General features: G+C 35.5%; 1 protein-coding gene across 2 annotated transcripts in view; it reads left to right on the top strand.

Moving 5' to 3' along the window:
- The window catches only part of LOC150103436 (Na(+)/H(+) exchanger protein 2-like), a 154,226-nt gene extending 137,219 nt beyond the window's left edge, over nt 1–17,007 (top strand). For both annotated transcript variants that reach the window (XM_090397438.1, XM_090397439.1), the window contains exons 6-12: nt 1,689–1,778; nt 4,010–4,083; nt 4,296–4,508; nt 5,301–5,475; nt 5,760–5,979; nt 12,064–12,291; nt 15,097–17,007. In XM_090397438.1, the coding sequence (XP_090253564.1) occupies nt 1,689–1,778; nt 4,010–4,083; nt 4,296–4,508; nt 5,301–5,475; nt 5,760–5,979; nt 12,064–12,291; nt 15,097–15,563 (1,467 nt within the window). In that variant the 3' untranslated portion in view covers nt 15,564–17,007. The remainder of the gene's footprint in view (nt 1–1,688; nt 1,779–4,009; nt 4,084–4,295; nt 4,509–5,300; nt 5,476–5,759; nt 5,980–12,063; nt 12,292–15,096) is intronic.
- Nucleotides 17,008–17,491: the final 484 nt, after the last annotated feature.

Here is a 17,491-nt window from a genome sequence, read left to right as displayed (position 1 = left end):
GTCCGTGCCCATACCCAGTAACCAACATCGCACTGCCTGAGGAACTTCCTCTTTCGTAGTGAAATGCCTTCATGAAAAGTGTTTGTTTAGAGGGCCGAATAAATGGAAGTCCCAAGGCGCTAAGTCTGGGATGTGGGGGGAATGTGGCAGGTCCCAACGATTGCAGCACAACTCACCAGTGGTTTGCGCACAGGAGACTGTGGATGTTTCTAGGTCACGGAGTTTTGTTTGCTCTCTGGGGTTGATGAACCCATGATTCGTCTCCTGTGACTAGGTGAAAATCCTAGAAAATCCTCACGTTTGTCGCTGGATCGCAACAGATTTTCCAGGCACATCCCCAAGTGTGCTTCCTTGTGCTTTTCTAACAGCTGTCTGGGCACCTAGCGGAAGCACACCTTTCGAAAGAGGATATCATGAACAATTTCGTAAACAGTAGACTTACTCAAGTTTACTACTTGTGCAATTTCACGCAGTTTCACTCGCCAGTCTTCAAGAACGATGCCCTTAATGCGCGAAATATTGTCTTCTGTCTTGCTCGATGAAGGTCTGCTCGCTCGATGTCGATCTTCAATGTCACCACAGCCCGCTTTAAATTCATTGCACCCAAAACACACCTGCTTCTTAGACATCACCTTTTCGCCATACACAGTAACCAGTTCACGGAGAATGTCACTTGGTGAATCCTTTTGCTTGCAAAAAAACGAATGACTTGACGTACATTTATTTTGGACCACACTCCGCCATTTTGCAACTGGAATTAGCTGTGGGGGTGACGGTAGCGCCACACTGCAGTGTCGGTCTTTTTGAACGTTATTAACGGTTTATCTGTCCATCTATTCATCTCATTCCTTTCACCATACCTAAGAAGAAAAAAAAATGTGTTACCCTACTTTTCGAAAACCCCTTGTAATTCTACGCAAGTTTTAATGCTATATTCAGCTACAAATGTACTGAGTTCTGATCCTTTTGAAAAGAAACGCTGATATTTTCGAATTACTTAAGTAATTCCAAAATATCGCAGAGTGCGCGATCTGAATAAGAAGAATCAAGCATTAAAAGTAATTAAGTTGCTATTTCTCCGAAGAATGGTCTAAATCAGTAAATACGAATGATCTTGAACCTTTAGATGCTTGAGCACGGAAAGATTTATCGTGTGAGTAGGAGATATGGAGAGTTCTATCATCAGCGAAACAGCTGACAGGATTTGAGGTCAGTGAGAGAAAATCATTTATGCATATCAGGAAGAAGGTGGGCGAGATAAGTCCTCAGGACCACCACCATTAATAGAAAAATATGAACAGAGAACACCCTCCACCATAATACGCAGTGAACGACCCGAGAGAATCATGTCAATTTGCTGAGAAGCTTTCCACTTTAGTTTTCTACTTTACAAGAAATCAAAGGTTTAGTGTAACATCGTTTGAAAACCGCATCTAACCCACAATGAATTTATTTGTCAACTTCGAAAATTTATATGCAAAATTATTTGATATTTAATTGATAACAATGAACGTAGATGACGATTTTTCATTTATATGAACTTAAAAGAAGTTATGTTTTCCAACAATGTAAAATTATTCCTAAAAAACAGTCGCGATTGCCATTGACTCATTAGACATAACCTAATAAAAGTTAAATTTATGAAAGTGGAAAGATATAAAACACTAAAAACACTTTCTTTCATTAAGGGGATGACCATAGGACCGCTGGTAAGGATTCTGAATGTGCCAACAAGCAACAAGGTGAAGCCATCGATGAACGAAAGGATACACACAAGGGTAAAGTTGAATTATAAGATTTTTCCATTCAATATTTCTTTGAAAAGTCTTAAGAACGAAGTAAGAAAATTTGAAATTGTAAACTGCGAATTTAGAATTTGCAAATTCTTTTGAAAATAATAATATGGTTCCACATGTCAAAAACAATTTTAAATATAAAACCTCTCAACCTTTGTGATGAGCAATTCATTTTAATCCTCCTTCCAGATTATCTTAACGAATAACATTATTTAAGAACTTTGAAGCTGTCTTCTTTTTTTCAGGCATTCAATATACGTCTCAAAAATCGACCAAATCATTTTATTTATTTTATTTCGTTTTTTTTTTTTTTCCTTTCCCGATTTTCATATTAAAAGCAAATTGTTTGTGCTCTTCAGATTGGTTGGTAGCATAAACTGATTAAATAAATAAATAAATAAATATTCCTTCACACATTTCAACTTGAAGAAACATTTCTTTGTTACTCATTTCCCCTTTATTTCTCTCTCTCTCTCTCTCGCTCTCTCTCTTTCTTTCTCTGAATGTCACTATTATTATACAGTGATCACAGATATCCTTTTGATTTCTTCTACTAAAAGGATTATCTCTGTATGAGCCTTGAATTTGAATTGTTTCTATTTTCCCTATGTTAAGTTGCTTGCTTGGAGTTAGGAAAGTACTTTAGTGGCATACCACCTATTTAGAACATACGCACCTTCATAAAAAGGCCTATAATCATTTTGTTTCTGGAATTTCTGATATGTACCTGGCGTTTAAACTCCATCAAGAAAGAAAGGAATAATTGCTAGGATATTTAATTTAACCGATCTGTGACACACGGACATCTCATGAACTTAGAAATCTTTCAATTAATAGAACCACCCACTCACTGCAACTACTCAGTACTGTCTCCTTGTGATATTTATGAATATTCATACATGACTGTCGCAATCAGCTAGGAAAAAAAACTAGAAAACCGAGTCATAAATCTTGAAGATTGACAATTTTTTATACCGTGAACAAAATTTAGTGCCGGTTTTAATTTAATACCTACCAGAAGGAATTTGATCAGTGACATTCAGAGGTCGCGAAGAAAGCGAAAGCAGTCACCTTCCCAGGGATCAAGGTCTTTAGAGTCCAGACAGACACCAGAAGCATGGATATTCGTATTATAGTTCTCTATGAGAACTTTTTTAAAATAAAAAAATCCTAAAAACATTATATAAAATGATATAAAAATAGTCTCGTTTTTATATTCTATTTGAATATTATGAAATACTTCGTGCGGGAACCAGAACCATTTCTGTTCTACCGCCCAAATTGGTTCTTTCTCAATGCCCTTGATGACACTCTTAGCCTGTCAAGCAGGCCCAAATCCATCGCTTCCTGAACAATAACTGTTCACTTTCTATAAAATTCACGCTTAAACCTGGCTCTTATACGCTGAAATTTATCACGTGGTTGCAACATAGAGAAGATTGAAATTCACGACGCAAAATCCATCAAGCGCTTCGCGATGAGTTTTTGGAGGATATTAATCCTTGCGATTTTCCTGCAGTTATCTTTTTATGTTAAACAGTATTATCATTTAAAATGCATAAAAATAGAAAATGGGTTAAGAAGAATGGATTGTGGTGTACCAGTATTGAAAATGAATAGTTTAAGATTGATAAAGAATCTATCTCATCGATATAAGCTGTAGGTTATAATTTTAAAAAAAATCATATGAAAGAAGAGCACGTTCTCCGTGTCGTCAGTCACTGTTCAATGGCTAACGACATAACTATTTTACTAATAGAGACCGAGAAGCGAGTCCTCGCGGTTAGCTAAGTGGCTGTGCGCTTCGCAATCATATGCCTGGGAAGGAGTGTCGTAGGTTCGATTCCCGTCGGTGACGTGAGGAGCTCAAGGATCTTCTTCAGCCATAGCCAAGTTAGCTGGGCGTGGACGGTAGGGTTTTCCCCCAGTTTATCCTGGGGTTTTTCATCCCGCAAAGCAGGCAAACCGGCCTTGAGAACTCAACACTACGGACATAGAATACACCAGGGCGTAGGGCTAACCACCTTATTCTGTGAACGGTTTGATTTCCGATGATTAATAAATCCTCGACACCGCAAGGTAAAAGAGGGAACGGAAGATGATGATGAGACCGAGAAGCGATATTAAAGGAGGATCAGTAGGAGGTGAGTCATTGATTTTACCTTATAACTTGAAGTATTCCTCTAACTTTCATATGTTTTTCTCTTTTTCAGTTAATGGATCACCTCATGGCGGGCATTGAAGATATCGCTGGACAAATGATGGGCAACTACCATCTCCGAGACAAGTAAGTCGTGTTTTGATTCGCGTAAAGAGAACGATATTATATAAAAGTTAGTAAGTTAAACAATTCATTTCTTCCTCACTGTTACCTTAAGCGAAGGATTAAAAAAAATTCGTACTATTCGTACTATTTGAACTCCTTTTCGAATCAGCTTTTTTTAAATTATTTTCAGAAAATACTTTTTTTTTAATTACTAATGAAATCTTTCTTTTCAGATTCAAATACTACAACAACAAATATTTAAGGCCTTTCCTTACTCGAAATCACAAGATAACAGAACCAAAGATCTTTGAAACATACTCAAAATTGAATCTCGCAGATGCCATGACTCTAGTGAGACAATGCAGTGTGCCATTGCCAGAGGTTGACACAAATGCGTCACTTGCATATCTTTACCGAATGTACACTGAGTCAAACTTGGTTAAGCAGTAAGTATATTTATTATCAGTGACTTATACTGTGTATTCGAGAAGTCATCTGACTATAATATTTAACATGCACTGAAAATAATTGCACACTTCATTTTATATTTCTTTCTCGTAGGAGAAGAAAAGTTAGTGTTTCGGTATTCAGCTTATTTGTTCATTATTTGAACGTATTTCAAACTGATAATACTATTTATTTAATAGTAAATAAACAATTTAATGATTGGGTCAGGAGATGAACACTTTCTGGCCATAGCTGTTTATGGATTCACATCAGCCTCTGAGTTAGTCATTCTTAGGCAGAGAAAAGTTTTTATCCTCAGTGATAAAAGTTTGATTCGCAAAGAACTTCTTTTTTCTCTTGCGAAATAAACAGAAGGGTCTGTAAAGCAGTTGACAGAGCGAGTGGGTGACTGGTATCAGCAGTTGGAAAAGCCCGAGTTTTGGGGAGGAAAAAACCCTGCTACCTCCGTATGAAATCGGTTAACTCATCTTCAACTGAAAAGTCCTATATAAAGATCTATATAAGATCTATAAAAATCCTATACAAAGATCCTTCTCGTCACGACGAGAATCGAACCCATTTTCTTTTATTTTTTTTTTTCATTACTCTTTCTTTCCATCAATGTTATTAATATATATTTTAATTATTTTTTTAAAACTAAGCTTTAGAAAAAATGAATCTTCTGGATTTTTTAAATAAAATTCCGTCCGCTATACTAGAAGTTCCATTAATGAAAAGGTTAAAATTGATTTATTTTTCCTTTAATTCACTGACTGTTTTTTTTTTTTCAGAGTGGATATATGTGGTAAAGATTCTTCTCCATCTTTTCCACATACTTCTAAAAAAGATTCTAACCACTTAAATGTCGATATGGGGGAATTGGAATACTCACCAAGCTGCAAGGATATAGTCGATGCTGAACTTCATCATATTCTCTCAGATGCCATGTTTAAACCACCTAAAAGGGTATGCAATATAATTTTTGTGTAAGTTTTATGTAATAAGTCTAATATATAATAATTTTAATACTGTTTAATAATTTCGATCTTATGTGGTTTTAATTTATATAATATTACGCCATAAAATATATTATTTTAAATATTACACCTGATATATTCCAACTTAATTCTAGTTGTAAATAAAATTAGGATTGTTCATTTAATGCTAAGTGATCTTGATGCATTTTTGATTTCATTAAATTTTCCTTGCTCAGGTTTTCCTAATTCTTCCATATGGATTTTTCCTTGCAGCTTCATCATTATAGTAAAGATCATATTTGTGAGAGCAATCCCATTCCACCATGCCATCACCAAACTCGCATGCAGATACGCCATTTAAAAAGCGAACACGGGCAATATCGCAAAAGAAGTAGAGTTCACTTACGTCATTCTCAGCGTTCTGCCAGGAATTCTGAAACTAACGATACCACCGCTAATGGAAGTGAGACCGAATACTCATCAAATACACAAAGTAAGTAGAAAATGTTATATTTTATTTTTATTTCGTATCCAAACACAAGTGGTACAGTAGTAAGTAAGTGGTACAACACGATTTACACCAAATTACTGCTCAGCAATAAGATGGTGTTCGATTAGGGGTTGTAGCCTATTCAAAATTAATCGCTCATAGAGTTTAAAGAGGTTGCTGACTAGTGATATAGGTCTGTAATTTGCTTCTGTTGGAGTTTTCCCTGGTTTCAGAAAGGCCATCACTTTGGCATGTCTCCAGATAGTTGGTATCCTCAGGGTTCTGAGGCAAGTATTGTATAGGTTTAATAACCACTCTTGAGTTCTGTTTCCAAAATGTTTAATCTGTTCATTTCAGACATCATCAAGGCCTGCAGATTTTCTAGGTTTTTCAAGGTCATATTTATTATGTATGAGGAAAAATCTTCAAGTAAGTTTCCCTATTTCATTCACATATCTAACAAAAACTATTGCAGAAGGCGTTGACCTGGTAATACTTTAGTTCTTGTTCCCTTAAGTAGATTGCAATTGACCATTTGAGAACAAATAATGTTCACTAGAAAAGCTTTGACCTCTGTTATTGATTCATTTTCTTTAGCAAAACACTATCTAGCAATCGCAATCTACTTACAATCGCAGTTGACTTACAGATGAAAGCAACAGTGGTATTCCATATACATCATTTTTAATGAGAATCTCACCCACCTGTTATCAATCTATCGCCGTACTTAATAATAATAATAATAATAATAATAATAATAATAATATTTTTTTAAACATTTTATTATGTCTCAGTATAAATTACATACAATAATAATATTTACAATATTTACAATAAGGTTTATACAGAATTTTTGAATTTAGAATATAATAATAATAATAATAATAATAATAATAATATTTTTTTTTTTTTTTATAAACGACTTATTTATTTTTACAATGAAAATGATAAGGTTTACTATCACACAGAGTATCTGCACACACACACAATGAAAAACATATTATCTTTTCTGTACAGTACGAAAATTCGATATACAAAATGCAGAGTACATTTTATAAATATGAATATACATTTTTTTAAACTAGCTAAATATGGATTGACACCAATGTGCACACAATTCACGATACAATGCAGAAATGCAACATACACACACAATTCAATAATAATAATAATAATATTTTTTTTTTTATGTCTCAGATGAATTGCATACATAGTTGCTGTAGTAATTATATGTATATAATATTTATAACGCATTACAAGTGTGTATTACAGATACTTGCAAGTTAGTAATTTTCTTCCTCGAAGCTTAGCAGAGCTTATCTGAGGAAGATAATAGATGACAGAGGGTGGTGGTTTCATGGTTGTGTTCCTATAGTGGTCACAAGCCAGGTGTTGATTTTACTGTTTGTTGGTACGTGTTTGAAAGACTTTGACTGCTATTACAGTTTAACTTTTTTTTTGTGCAAATAGGGTTGGATTTAGACATGGTGTGTTTGTTTCTTTGTGTTCTTGTAGTGATAGTTTTTTGAGAGGGGGGGGTTGTCGTAGGTTTGTGTGTGTGTGTGTGTATGTGTGGTGGGGGAGAGAGAAACAGGAATTGCTCTAATTTTCATTCTCGCTATAATATTTATATAGTGCCTGTTTCAGCTCTCTGTATGTTCCTAGGTTTCTGTTGTCGAACGGCAGTTTGTTTATCATGTCAGGTACGTAGAAGTTTCGGGTGGCTTTGCTGTAGTGATTTGTACTTATATGTTATGTAGTTTGTTGACTGTGGTCTTGTTATTTGATATGTTGTTCTGGTTACTCTATATGTTGGGCTGTAGTAGTGTTTTAACATGACTGTGTAGTGGCGTAAGTGTTTCACCTTAAATATTTTGTGTTTTGTCCATGCTTCCTGCATAAGAGTGGGTTGTTCCCAGAATATCAGTTTTATCATTTTATCTTGCAACCATTGTAGCCTGTTAAGTCTGTAGTCTGAGGAGAATGCGTATGATGTGATTGCATATCTTAAAATGTTTTCACATAATGCTTTATAGATTAGTATTTTTATGTGGGTTGGGGCAATGTCTTTTAATCTGTATAGTTTGCTTGCTATTATCCTAAGCTTGGTATGTAGGTAGTTTGTATGGCTATTCCAACTTTGATCTGCATCGAAGTGAAGTCCAAGGTAGCGTGTTGTTTTCACCTGTGTGATGGTTGTGATTTTAGGTTCTGCACTTTGTGTATATGAATGTTTGATAGTGAGATATTTAGTTTCTATGGGCAGGGTTTGGGGGTTTTTGAATATCTTAGCTTTGTTTTTCCAGGGTTTATATATATGCCGTTTTCGGTTAACCAGTTAGTGATTTGATTGATGTCGTGTTGCATATTTTTGTAAGCGATTTTTGCAGTGTTGTGAATGGATACTATGGCAGTGTCGTCTGCATACTGGAAGATTTTACTTTTTAGGGGGAGTTGGCTTATGTCGTGTGTGTATATGTTAAATAGAATGGGAGATAGGACAGCTCCTTGCGGTACTCCACAGGTTACATGTACCTCTTTGCTGTGTGCTGATCCTATACGTGTGATGTGCTTTCTGTTTTTCGTGTATGCTTTAAACCACTGGAGTAGACGACCTCCAATTCCGATATGGGTAAGTTTTGTTAACAAGGTTTTATGTGTTAGTGTGTCAAATGCTTTTGTTAGGTCAATGAATACCACTAATGTTATTCTGTTTTTATCCAATGCAGCGTTTATTAGATCTGTGAAATCTTCCAGGAGTGTTGCTGTTCCTTTATTTTTTTGAAAGCCATACTGTGTTTTGGGTATGATTTGAAATTTTTCAATATGTGGAGAGTTTCTGATGTACAATGCGCTCCATGATTTGGTTGATTACAGGCAGCGTGGCGATAGGTCTGTAATTACTTATTATGTTTCTTTTTCCCTGTTTGTGTATGGGTGTGATTAATGCAGTCTTCAGTGTTTCAGGTATGTGTCCCGTTTCGAAGATTTTATTTAACAGTTTTTGTATAACTGGAAGTAGGTCGGTTGAGTGTTTCTTGATGTCTTTTGGTCTGATTCCGTCTATCCCCGGTCCTTTGTTAGGATTAATTTGTTGAATTGCCAGTGATAGTTCTTCTTTTGTTACTGTGGGGAACCACATCGACTGGGTTGCTCGTGGACCTAGTGGAGAATGTTCGTATGTGTGAGGAAAGGTTGTTTCTTGTAGCTTTTGGACAGAGTTCACGAAGTGCTGATTAAAGTTGTTTGCCAACTGTTTGAGGGATTTGGGGTCGCAGGCAAAGCTGTGTTTTATTATTTCTGTGGCAGTGGTTCTGTGTATATTGTCCAGCATTTCATTAATCAGGTGCCAGGTTTCCTTTATGTCATTCTGTGCTGTTGTTAATTTGTTGCTGTAATAGTTTCTTTTTGCCGTTCGAATCTGGGTTGTTAGGAGATTCCATTTTCTTTTGTATTCAGCTTTTAAAGCGATATTGTTCGGTGACTTCTTAAGTTGTTTCCATAGGGCATCTTTTCTTTGTATGTCTGTTAGTATGTTGTCTGTTATCCATGGATTTTGTTTCGTTTGGTGGCGTATTTTTATTTTTGTTAATGCTTTGTTGTATATTTTGTTAAATGCAAGTTTAAGATTATTATATACAGCTTCAGCAGAGTCTAAAGATGCTATCTGCATCCAGTCTGTTTTTCTGATTTCATCGTTCACTATTGCTTCGTTTACAATGCTATGATACTGTTTTGTAGTCTCAGTGATTTTTATGGGTTCTGGTTCAGTGTGTAACTGCAATGCTGTGAAATAATGGTCTGCTAGTTTGCATGTTATGACGGCTGCTGTGTGGCTGTTTGGAGGGGCTCTTATATTTATATGATCAATGCAGGTTGAGGTTGTTGTGTTTCCGACTATCTCTTCTCGTGTATACGACTGTATGGATGGGGTTATGTTATATGCCGATAATAGGTCTAGGTATTGTTCTGTGTTGTTATTTATGTTTCTAATGTTTATATTAATGTCTCCTATTATTATCAAGTATTTTGAGGTGCCTACTTTCGTGGCTGAAAGCCATCTGTTTAGTTCTTCTAGGAATTTTGTGGTGCTTAAGTTGGGTGGTCTGTATATTGCGTTTAATATCAGGGAGTTTTCTTGTTTGATGTTTTTAATTTCGATGCATATGTTTTCTGCGTATTCTAATTTATAGTTTATTTCTGTTACTTCTAGTTTTTGTTTGGTAAATATTATTATACCACCGCCTCGTTTTGTTTGTCTGCAGTGTTTGTGTTGTTGGAAGTGTGGCATTTGGTAGGAGGATGCCTCTTCGTTTGTCGTAGATACTTCAGTCAGTATTAAAATGTCTATTTCGTCTATGTCTTCCTTCAGATAAGCTTGCAGTGTCAGCCAGTATTTTTGAATGCTTCTGATGTTGATGTGGAGAATAGATAGTCCTTTTTTGGGGATTGTCAGTTGTTTCCATTCTGATATTGATTTCAGAATGTGGCAATTATCATGTTCCGGGGTGATTACGTCTGCTTGATGGTGTGCATTCATGTTGGTTGGGGTGCTGGTCCTTCTTTACAAGTTTTCAATATTCCTTTCAATGTGACAGCCTGTTGAGGTCATCTACGGATTTTATTTTGATTGGTTTTGAGTCTTGTGTCTTTCTATGGAATATTTTGCTGTCTCTTATCCATATAAACTGGTAATTGTTTTCTGTTTTTACTTTCCTTGCTTGGTAGAATATTTTCTGATAGTGTGGAGTAAGGTATTCAGACAAGTATATTGGGGTGTTTTCGTGGTCTCCTTTCAGATCCTTTACTACTGGATTTTTAATCCTACTAGCTTTTATAAGTGTAGTTTTTGTTAGGCTGTTGGTGAGTCGCACTACGACGGGAGAAGGACGGGTATTATTTTCTCTTTTCCTTTTTTGTGGTAACCGATGCACTGACTGGATGTCTCTTGGTGCAATGGGGGAGCCGATTTTTTGGCTTAGTTGTATTACAGTGTCTCTTAGAGGTTCCGTAGCTATTTCTGGGAGACCATTTATGAGGAGGTCATTTTTGTCCTGCTGTTGGTTTGAGAGCTCGTACTGTTGCTTTAGAGAGTTTAGTTCTTGCCGTAGGTCCGTTGTCTCTTTAATTAAATTATGCTGTCTTTCAGTTAGCTCTTTGACGCAGTTTTTAATTTCTCTAACGGTCTGTAACATATCTTCTATCGAGTCATTATTAAATTTAATAAATGCCTCGTATTGGTTAAATTTTTCTGTAATTTGTGCGGTATGTTGTTTAAATAGTTCTCCAACAAAATCGATTAAACAGTCTTTTAGGTTTTGTAATCTATTTTCAAGTAATGCATTTAAAGATGGCTCCCCTGGGTTTCCGTTGTTGTTTTCTTTGTTTTTAACTCCCTCTGTTGTTGATAGCTGTTTACCGCCTGCGGTCGAAGGCGACGTTCCTTTGTTATCTCTGCAATGGGGACACTTCCACTCGTCACGATTCTTGTTTGATTTTCACTGCCAAGTAGTCTCGGACAATCCTGAACATAAAAAATGCATGTTTCTTTGGCAGTTCCTACATGTTACGTGGTTTTCTTCCCCCTTTAGGTCTTCTTAGCATTTGTAGCACTTCATATTTCTTGTTTGACGATCTTGCTGTATTTTCTAATATGGCGTCCTCCTTTGTTCTCTTCTCGCGTAGTTGACCAACGTATACTTCGAACTTTGAATACTTATATTTTACTTATTACTTAACAGATACTTACAGTTTTTACATCTATATGTTCGTCTTGAAGAACGGAGTTCACTGATGTACTTAATAATAATTATTACTTAATTATAATAATACTTAATAATAATAATAATAATAATAATAATAATAATAATAATAATAATAATAATAATAATAATAATAATAAAGGGAACCATTTTTATGAGAATAGTCGACGTTTAATTATTCTGTCAACTTAGATTCTAACTGTTTAATCAGAAATAACCAAGTACTTGGTTAAAAGCTTATTAACAAATGTACAATAATGAAATGGCAAAAAAAAAAAAAAAAACTAAGAAATTCAACGATTATTTAAAAAAAATCTTTTTCTAGCAAAACATAATTATCCCACACTTCGTTTCGATCTACCAGACGATCCCGCGGAAGAAATGTTTTCTCCGCCTAAGCATATCCAGAAAAATGGTGGATTGAATGAAACATTCTCGCCTTATATAACAGTGGATGATCAGTCATCATCGCCAGGACTGGACGACGAAGGCATCGTATTTGTGGCCTCTAAACACCATTCACCGTCGACAGAATTCTTCAGTAAGTTAAACGGTAAGCTGTTTTTAATTCGACAAATTAAAAAGTGCTTTCAATTTTGTTTTCAGTACTGCTTTGAACTGAATGAAGTAAAATCCAATCAATTTTGTTTTCACTGCCCCCCCCCATCGTAAATCGTTCTTTTCCAGTGATAGTGCAGCAATATAAGGACAATATTGTTTTTGACTTTGCTCCTGTTTCGACTATGTATAAAGAATATGTCAAAACAAGATCAAAATCATCCCCCCCCCTCTAACAATAGCCTGAAACAACGAAGTTCGTTTAAGGCATTTAGATCCTCTTACAGTCTTCATTAGTCAATTATGTCATACAGCCATCATTACAAATTTGAGACGTGGACAATAAGCAGCAAATATTTTAAAAAATTTTCTGGTACAGCTACTATGCAGTAATGAAGTTGAATGAAATTGCTTAACTGAATTCCATGATAAATATCTGTCCTTGACGAAGACTCTGGATTACAGTTTTCTCAATCGTTTTTGGTCCTACTTCTTGTCAGCGTTTGTTATTAAAGGTAGCATTCCTCTATTTTATTTTTATTTTTTATTTTTTGATGGGGGGGTGCGTTTATTCTTGCATCACAATTAAGATCGCACACTGATACTTACGTCTGTCACTCCCATGCCTCATAAGGTTTTCGGAGTGGATCCTTCTGCTAGAAGTGGTGGAGTCGCAGATGCCCTTTCCATACAGAGTCAGTAGGACAATCACAAACATCCATGCTCATGGCGGGATTCGAACCCACAGCCTCTAGGTTGGAGAGCAGAAACGCTAACCACTGATCCAATCAGGCCGGCTGGAGATATTTAGCTGTCCTAATCCACCACCTCCCTGCCCTTGCATCGTTATTTTTTTTCATTACAGTGCGAAGAGCAATGTTATTATTATACGGATGTTTACAGTGTGCATTTTATTGGTAACAACAACATTCTATCGCATGTAGATTTTATATATAGGCACGAAATATGTAGCTAAAACAATAAAAACCCTCATGTTCATTTTCAAAAGATGGCAAGCATCTGGATAATCTCCCTCTTTAATGTTCTGCTGAACTCGACGCCATTATTAATTCACCTTACCACTAGCGTATAAAAACATGCTTCGAGCAGAAAGGCTCAAATATGGAAACATAAAAGTGGCTACAGTGCATAATTCAGAAGGCCTGGTCAGAAGTTCGAATTCCAGATGATTACAGTAAAGCTCTTATATTTACCATCTTAAGGACAAATAAAGTTGTCAAGCTTAGATTTTCATTTTACGACAAATAGTTGAAAAATCATGGTAATATAAGGATCCTTATATTATATTATAAACTTAAGGATCCATACTTAAGTTTTGTAGATCTAGACAAGGCATACGACAAAGTGCCGAGAGAAAAGCTGTTCAAAACATTGCAGTTATATGCGATAAATGGAACACAATACGTAGTCTGAGTTGTAAGTCAACTGTTAGAATTGAAGGAAATATAGGAAGATGATGATGATGTCAAATCAGGTGTAAGACAGGGATGTACATAATCTTCACACTTATGCATCATCTATATAGCTCACTTTGTGAAAGAAAGTGGCATTGAACCTGATATTATAATCGTAGATGTCAAATTAGCTCTTTCCTTTATGCAGATAATGCTGTATTCCTAAACACATCAGCGTAAGTCTACGGGATTTTCCAACTAAACTAAATAACAGCTGTAGCAAATTTGTCATGAAAATCAACAAAACACCAAAACTATGAAAAATAGGCAGGAACATAGAAAACTTCCTTGTATTTTCAATGAAGAACTTATAGAACAAGTAAAATATTTCAGCTATTTAGGCACAGTTTTTAGTGAAGATGGCAAAGTAAATTTTGAAATAGACACAACAGAATAAGCAAAACTGGTATGGTAGGGAGTCAGTTGAATAAATTTATATGGAATACGAGAGAACTTAGCCAAACACTAAATTAATAGTACAAGACGGTGTTCAAACCAATTTTAACTTACGGATATGGGAGTTGGATTCAGAAAGCACTTGCTCAAAGATTAGAGACCACAGATATGAGAGTTCTGAGAAAAAACAGAGGCCCTGAACAGATGGCATCAGCGGCAATATCATATTGAAAATGAAGGAGTTAGAAATGAACTTGGAATTGTTAGCATTCAAAAATGTGTGAGCAGAACTAATCTAAGGTGGTATGACCACTTAAATATAATGGATGAGGAAAGGTGTTTAATGGCAAGATGGAAAGAAAGAGACCCAGAGGAGGACCAAAGTCTAAGTGGATTGATTCAATCAAAAGTGCCTTAGAAGAACGAAATGTACGAGTATGACAATACTGGAGTGCTCACAAGTAATAGACTAATTTGGAGGAAAATTGTTGAGAGAGGATTATTAATCATGTAAGCTTAATCATGTAGTGTTGTCATAGTAGCTTGAACATCTCTTGAGAGTACGTATCAAGAAATTGAATTACAAAATCTTTCCTCTATAGACCAAAACTGATCTTTTACAAGCCGCTTAAGACTTCCAAATAAGCGAAACGGTGTCTCACATCAGGGATGAAATTTATTTCCCACCTAACAATGACAAAAATTCGTGCCCATGGCAGGATTCGAACCCGCAGCCTATTGGAAGGACAGCAGGTGCATAATCCAGTTGGCTAATCAGGATGGCAACTTCCGTATTAGGTTTTGCAACTTCTCGTCGCATGTGAAGTTAATATTATTTATTTTTATTTTATATCTATATATATATTCGTTAAATTATTATGCATAAGCAATAAATATGTTCTCTTTTTTTTTTCTTTTTCTTCTTTCAGCTTCCGCGACAAAAGAAGATTCCCCGCCATCTTCTCCAAAATCTGTTTCCAGAACAGTAGCAGAAACCACATTGCCGTGGAAACGAGAGGAAGACACATCTGATAATAAATGTGTACGTCGTCAAAAAGAATTCCCTGCCTGGATCGAAAACAAAGATTACACGTCATACGGTTCTCCGTCTCACACTTTCTTAAAGAGATTGGGAATAACAGAGAACGAAAAACTGCCGGCCATCTTCGATATCTTTGAGCTCGACAAACCAAAAAGCACTGAAGAGTTGATCGTGCAGAGAACGGACTCGGATCAATTTAAGGATGGAAGCAGAATTAACAGGGCCTTTGAAGATGACAATATCAGTATTGAATCAAAACGTGAAGATCTCCAAAGCTCGAAAGATACCAAAGATGTTGTGATCAATTTGAGAGATGATGACGATGAGGAAACGGGACAGGAAACCAGACTATAAAGTATCCTTGTCGTTTGAATAATATGCGGGTCTAAGCCAGAAGAACCAATGCAGTGTAAAAAAAAATGTATAGTTAATTTTAGTCACTGGTGACCAAAAGACACTGGAAATGGTATAAAATGTGGTGCGTGTTTATCGCAGCACATTTTTACCTTTTGAAATCCCAAATACTACCGGTGTATCATGAGCAATGGGATAAGAAACAGACCTAAATATTAAAAACACCGAAACATTCCGTCGGGACTTGGTCTGTGTCCTGAGAGTTGATGTAAATATAGCTGTCATCACCATCATTTGCGTTAAAATCTATCTCATCTTTCATTAGTTAAGTGTGTAAAATAGGTCATTTACTGAAGGGAACAAAAAAAAAAAAAAAATCTTTCCTCGTCATAACCACAATTTAATTACCGTGAGATTCATCGAAAGACCACAGATTTGTTATGTTCTCACAAATAAAATGTGCGGTAAATAAGAGCGTTAAGTAGACTATGGATTTAGGTTATTTGAACAACATAACTCAAATCCATAACCTAAATCCATAGAAAATTGCTACGTCCATTGATACCAGTGATTATCGTTCTGTGCAAAATTCAGTCATTTAATATTTGGCTTTTTTTTTTTTTCTTTTTTTTTTTTGAGGTGATGGAAAATTGTGGGTACCAAGTGGTCATCAAAATTCCCAAGTTTTAATTATCGCTGTGCACTTCATTGATCATCTGCCAATACACTAGAATCATGCCGTCTGGCCCACTTAAAAAAAAATAACAAAAGCACAATTTGTCCAGATTTGAGTTTTTCATAATCATTTCTTACTGTATGTACAAATATCTGTAAGTTTCTTTCAAGAAACAATATTGATTTTACCTTTTACCTCCTTTTATGGTCCTTCATAGATACTGCTTTGGTTAAGTCCACATTCAGTTCTATGAAGTAGTCTAAATGTGATATACAACACGTTTTGTGCCATGCAGATATCGCTTGCGATGATTTAATTGACAGCCATGTCCTTGTGCAGCTGAAAAATCCTGATCTTTTGCAGGACGACGTCTAATTTGATCCTTAAGTCATATGATGAAGCAACCGCAAGGAATCTTATTAAAACAAGAAGGGAAAAGCAAAGCAATGCTGGGTATAATATCCATATGCTATCCGACATTCGCTTTTTTTTTTTTTTTTAAATTCGCGCGCGCACACACAAACGAAATGAGCATGCACGTTGAACTCTTTGTTCCTATGTATCATTCCAAAGATCTGAGCAAAATATAGCAATAAAATGCTGGGGAGAAAAAGTGAAAGAGACTGCAGAACTTTCGGTTGCTTTTGTGGAATCAGAATATTCTGAAGACTATATTCGACTTTTCATTGTTTCACTTGTGTAATTCTGTATACAGGACAGTTAATTACAATGACGGTGAATTACACTTTCCGGAATAAGACTGGTGCTGTTAACACATAAAAGGTGCAAAATTCTGCATAGCAAATATTTATTTATTTTTATTTATTTTTTTATTTCACGCTATACTTCCAACAAAAATCTCTTGGTGACACAACTGCTGCTCATGTTTTGTCCGTAATATTTTTCAACGAGTAAAATTTTGTATTCGTAATTCAGATCTATAAAAGTATTATATTATTATAAATATAAACTGTCAAATCGTGTCAGCAAATTACTAATCAACAACTTTCCTATAAAAAGTTATTTCGAAAATACGGGTAGTACTAGATAACTGTCTGTAAAAGCGTATATTTCACGTTCCAACATTCAAACTTATTAAAGTGGTTCTGATAGATGCCTTTATTATTATTATTATCTTTTTTTAATAGATAATAAAATGGCCGAGACTTTGACTTTAGCTTAGGCAAGGCTGATTGCCTTTTGCATTTGTTACCACTTATAATGAAATATAATGACCTTTGAAAAGAAAAAA

The sequence above is a fragment of the Typopeltis vanoorti genome, chromosome 9 (genome assembly GCF_054136105.1).
Source record: "Typopeltis vanoorti isolate ZY-2024b chromosome 9, IOZ_Tvanoo_1.0, whole genome shotgun sequence".
NCBI classification, from domain to species: domain Eukaryota; kingdom Metazoa; phylum Arthropoda; class Arachnida; order Uropygi; family Thelyphonidae; genus Typopeltis; species Typopeltis vanoorti.
This window is presented reverse-complemented; position numbering and strand designations above follow the sequence as displayed.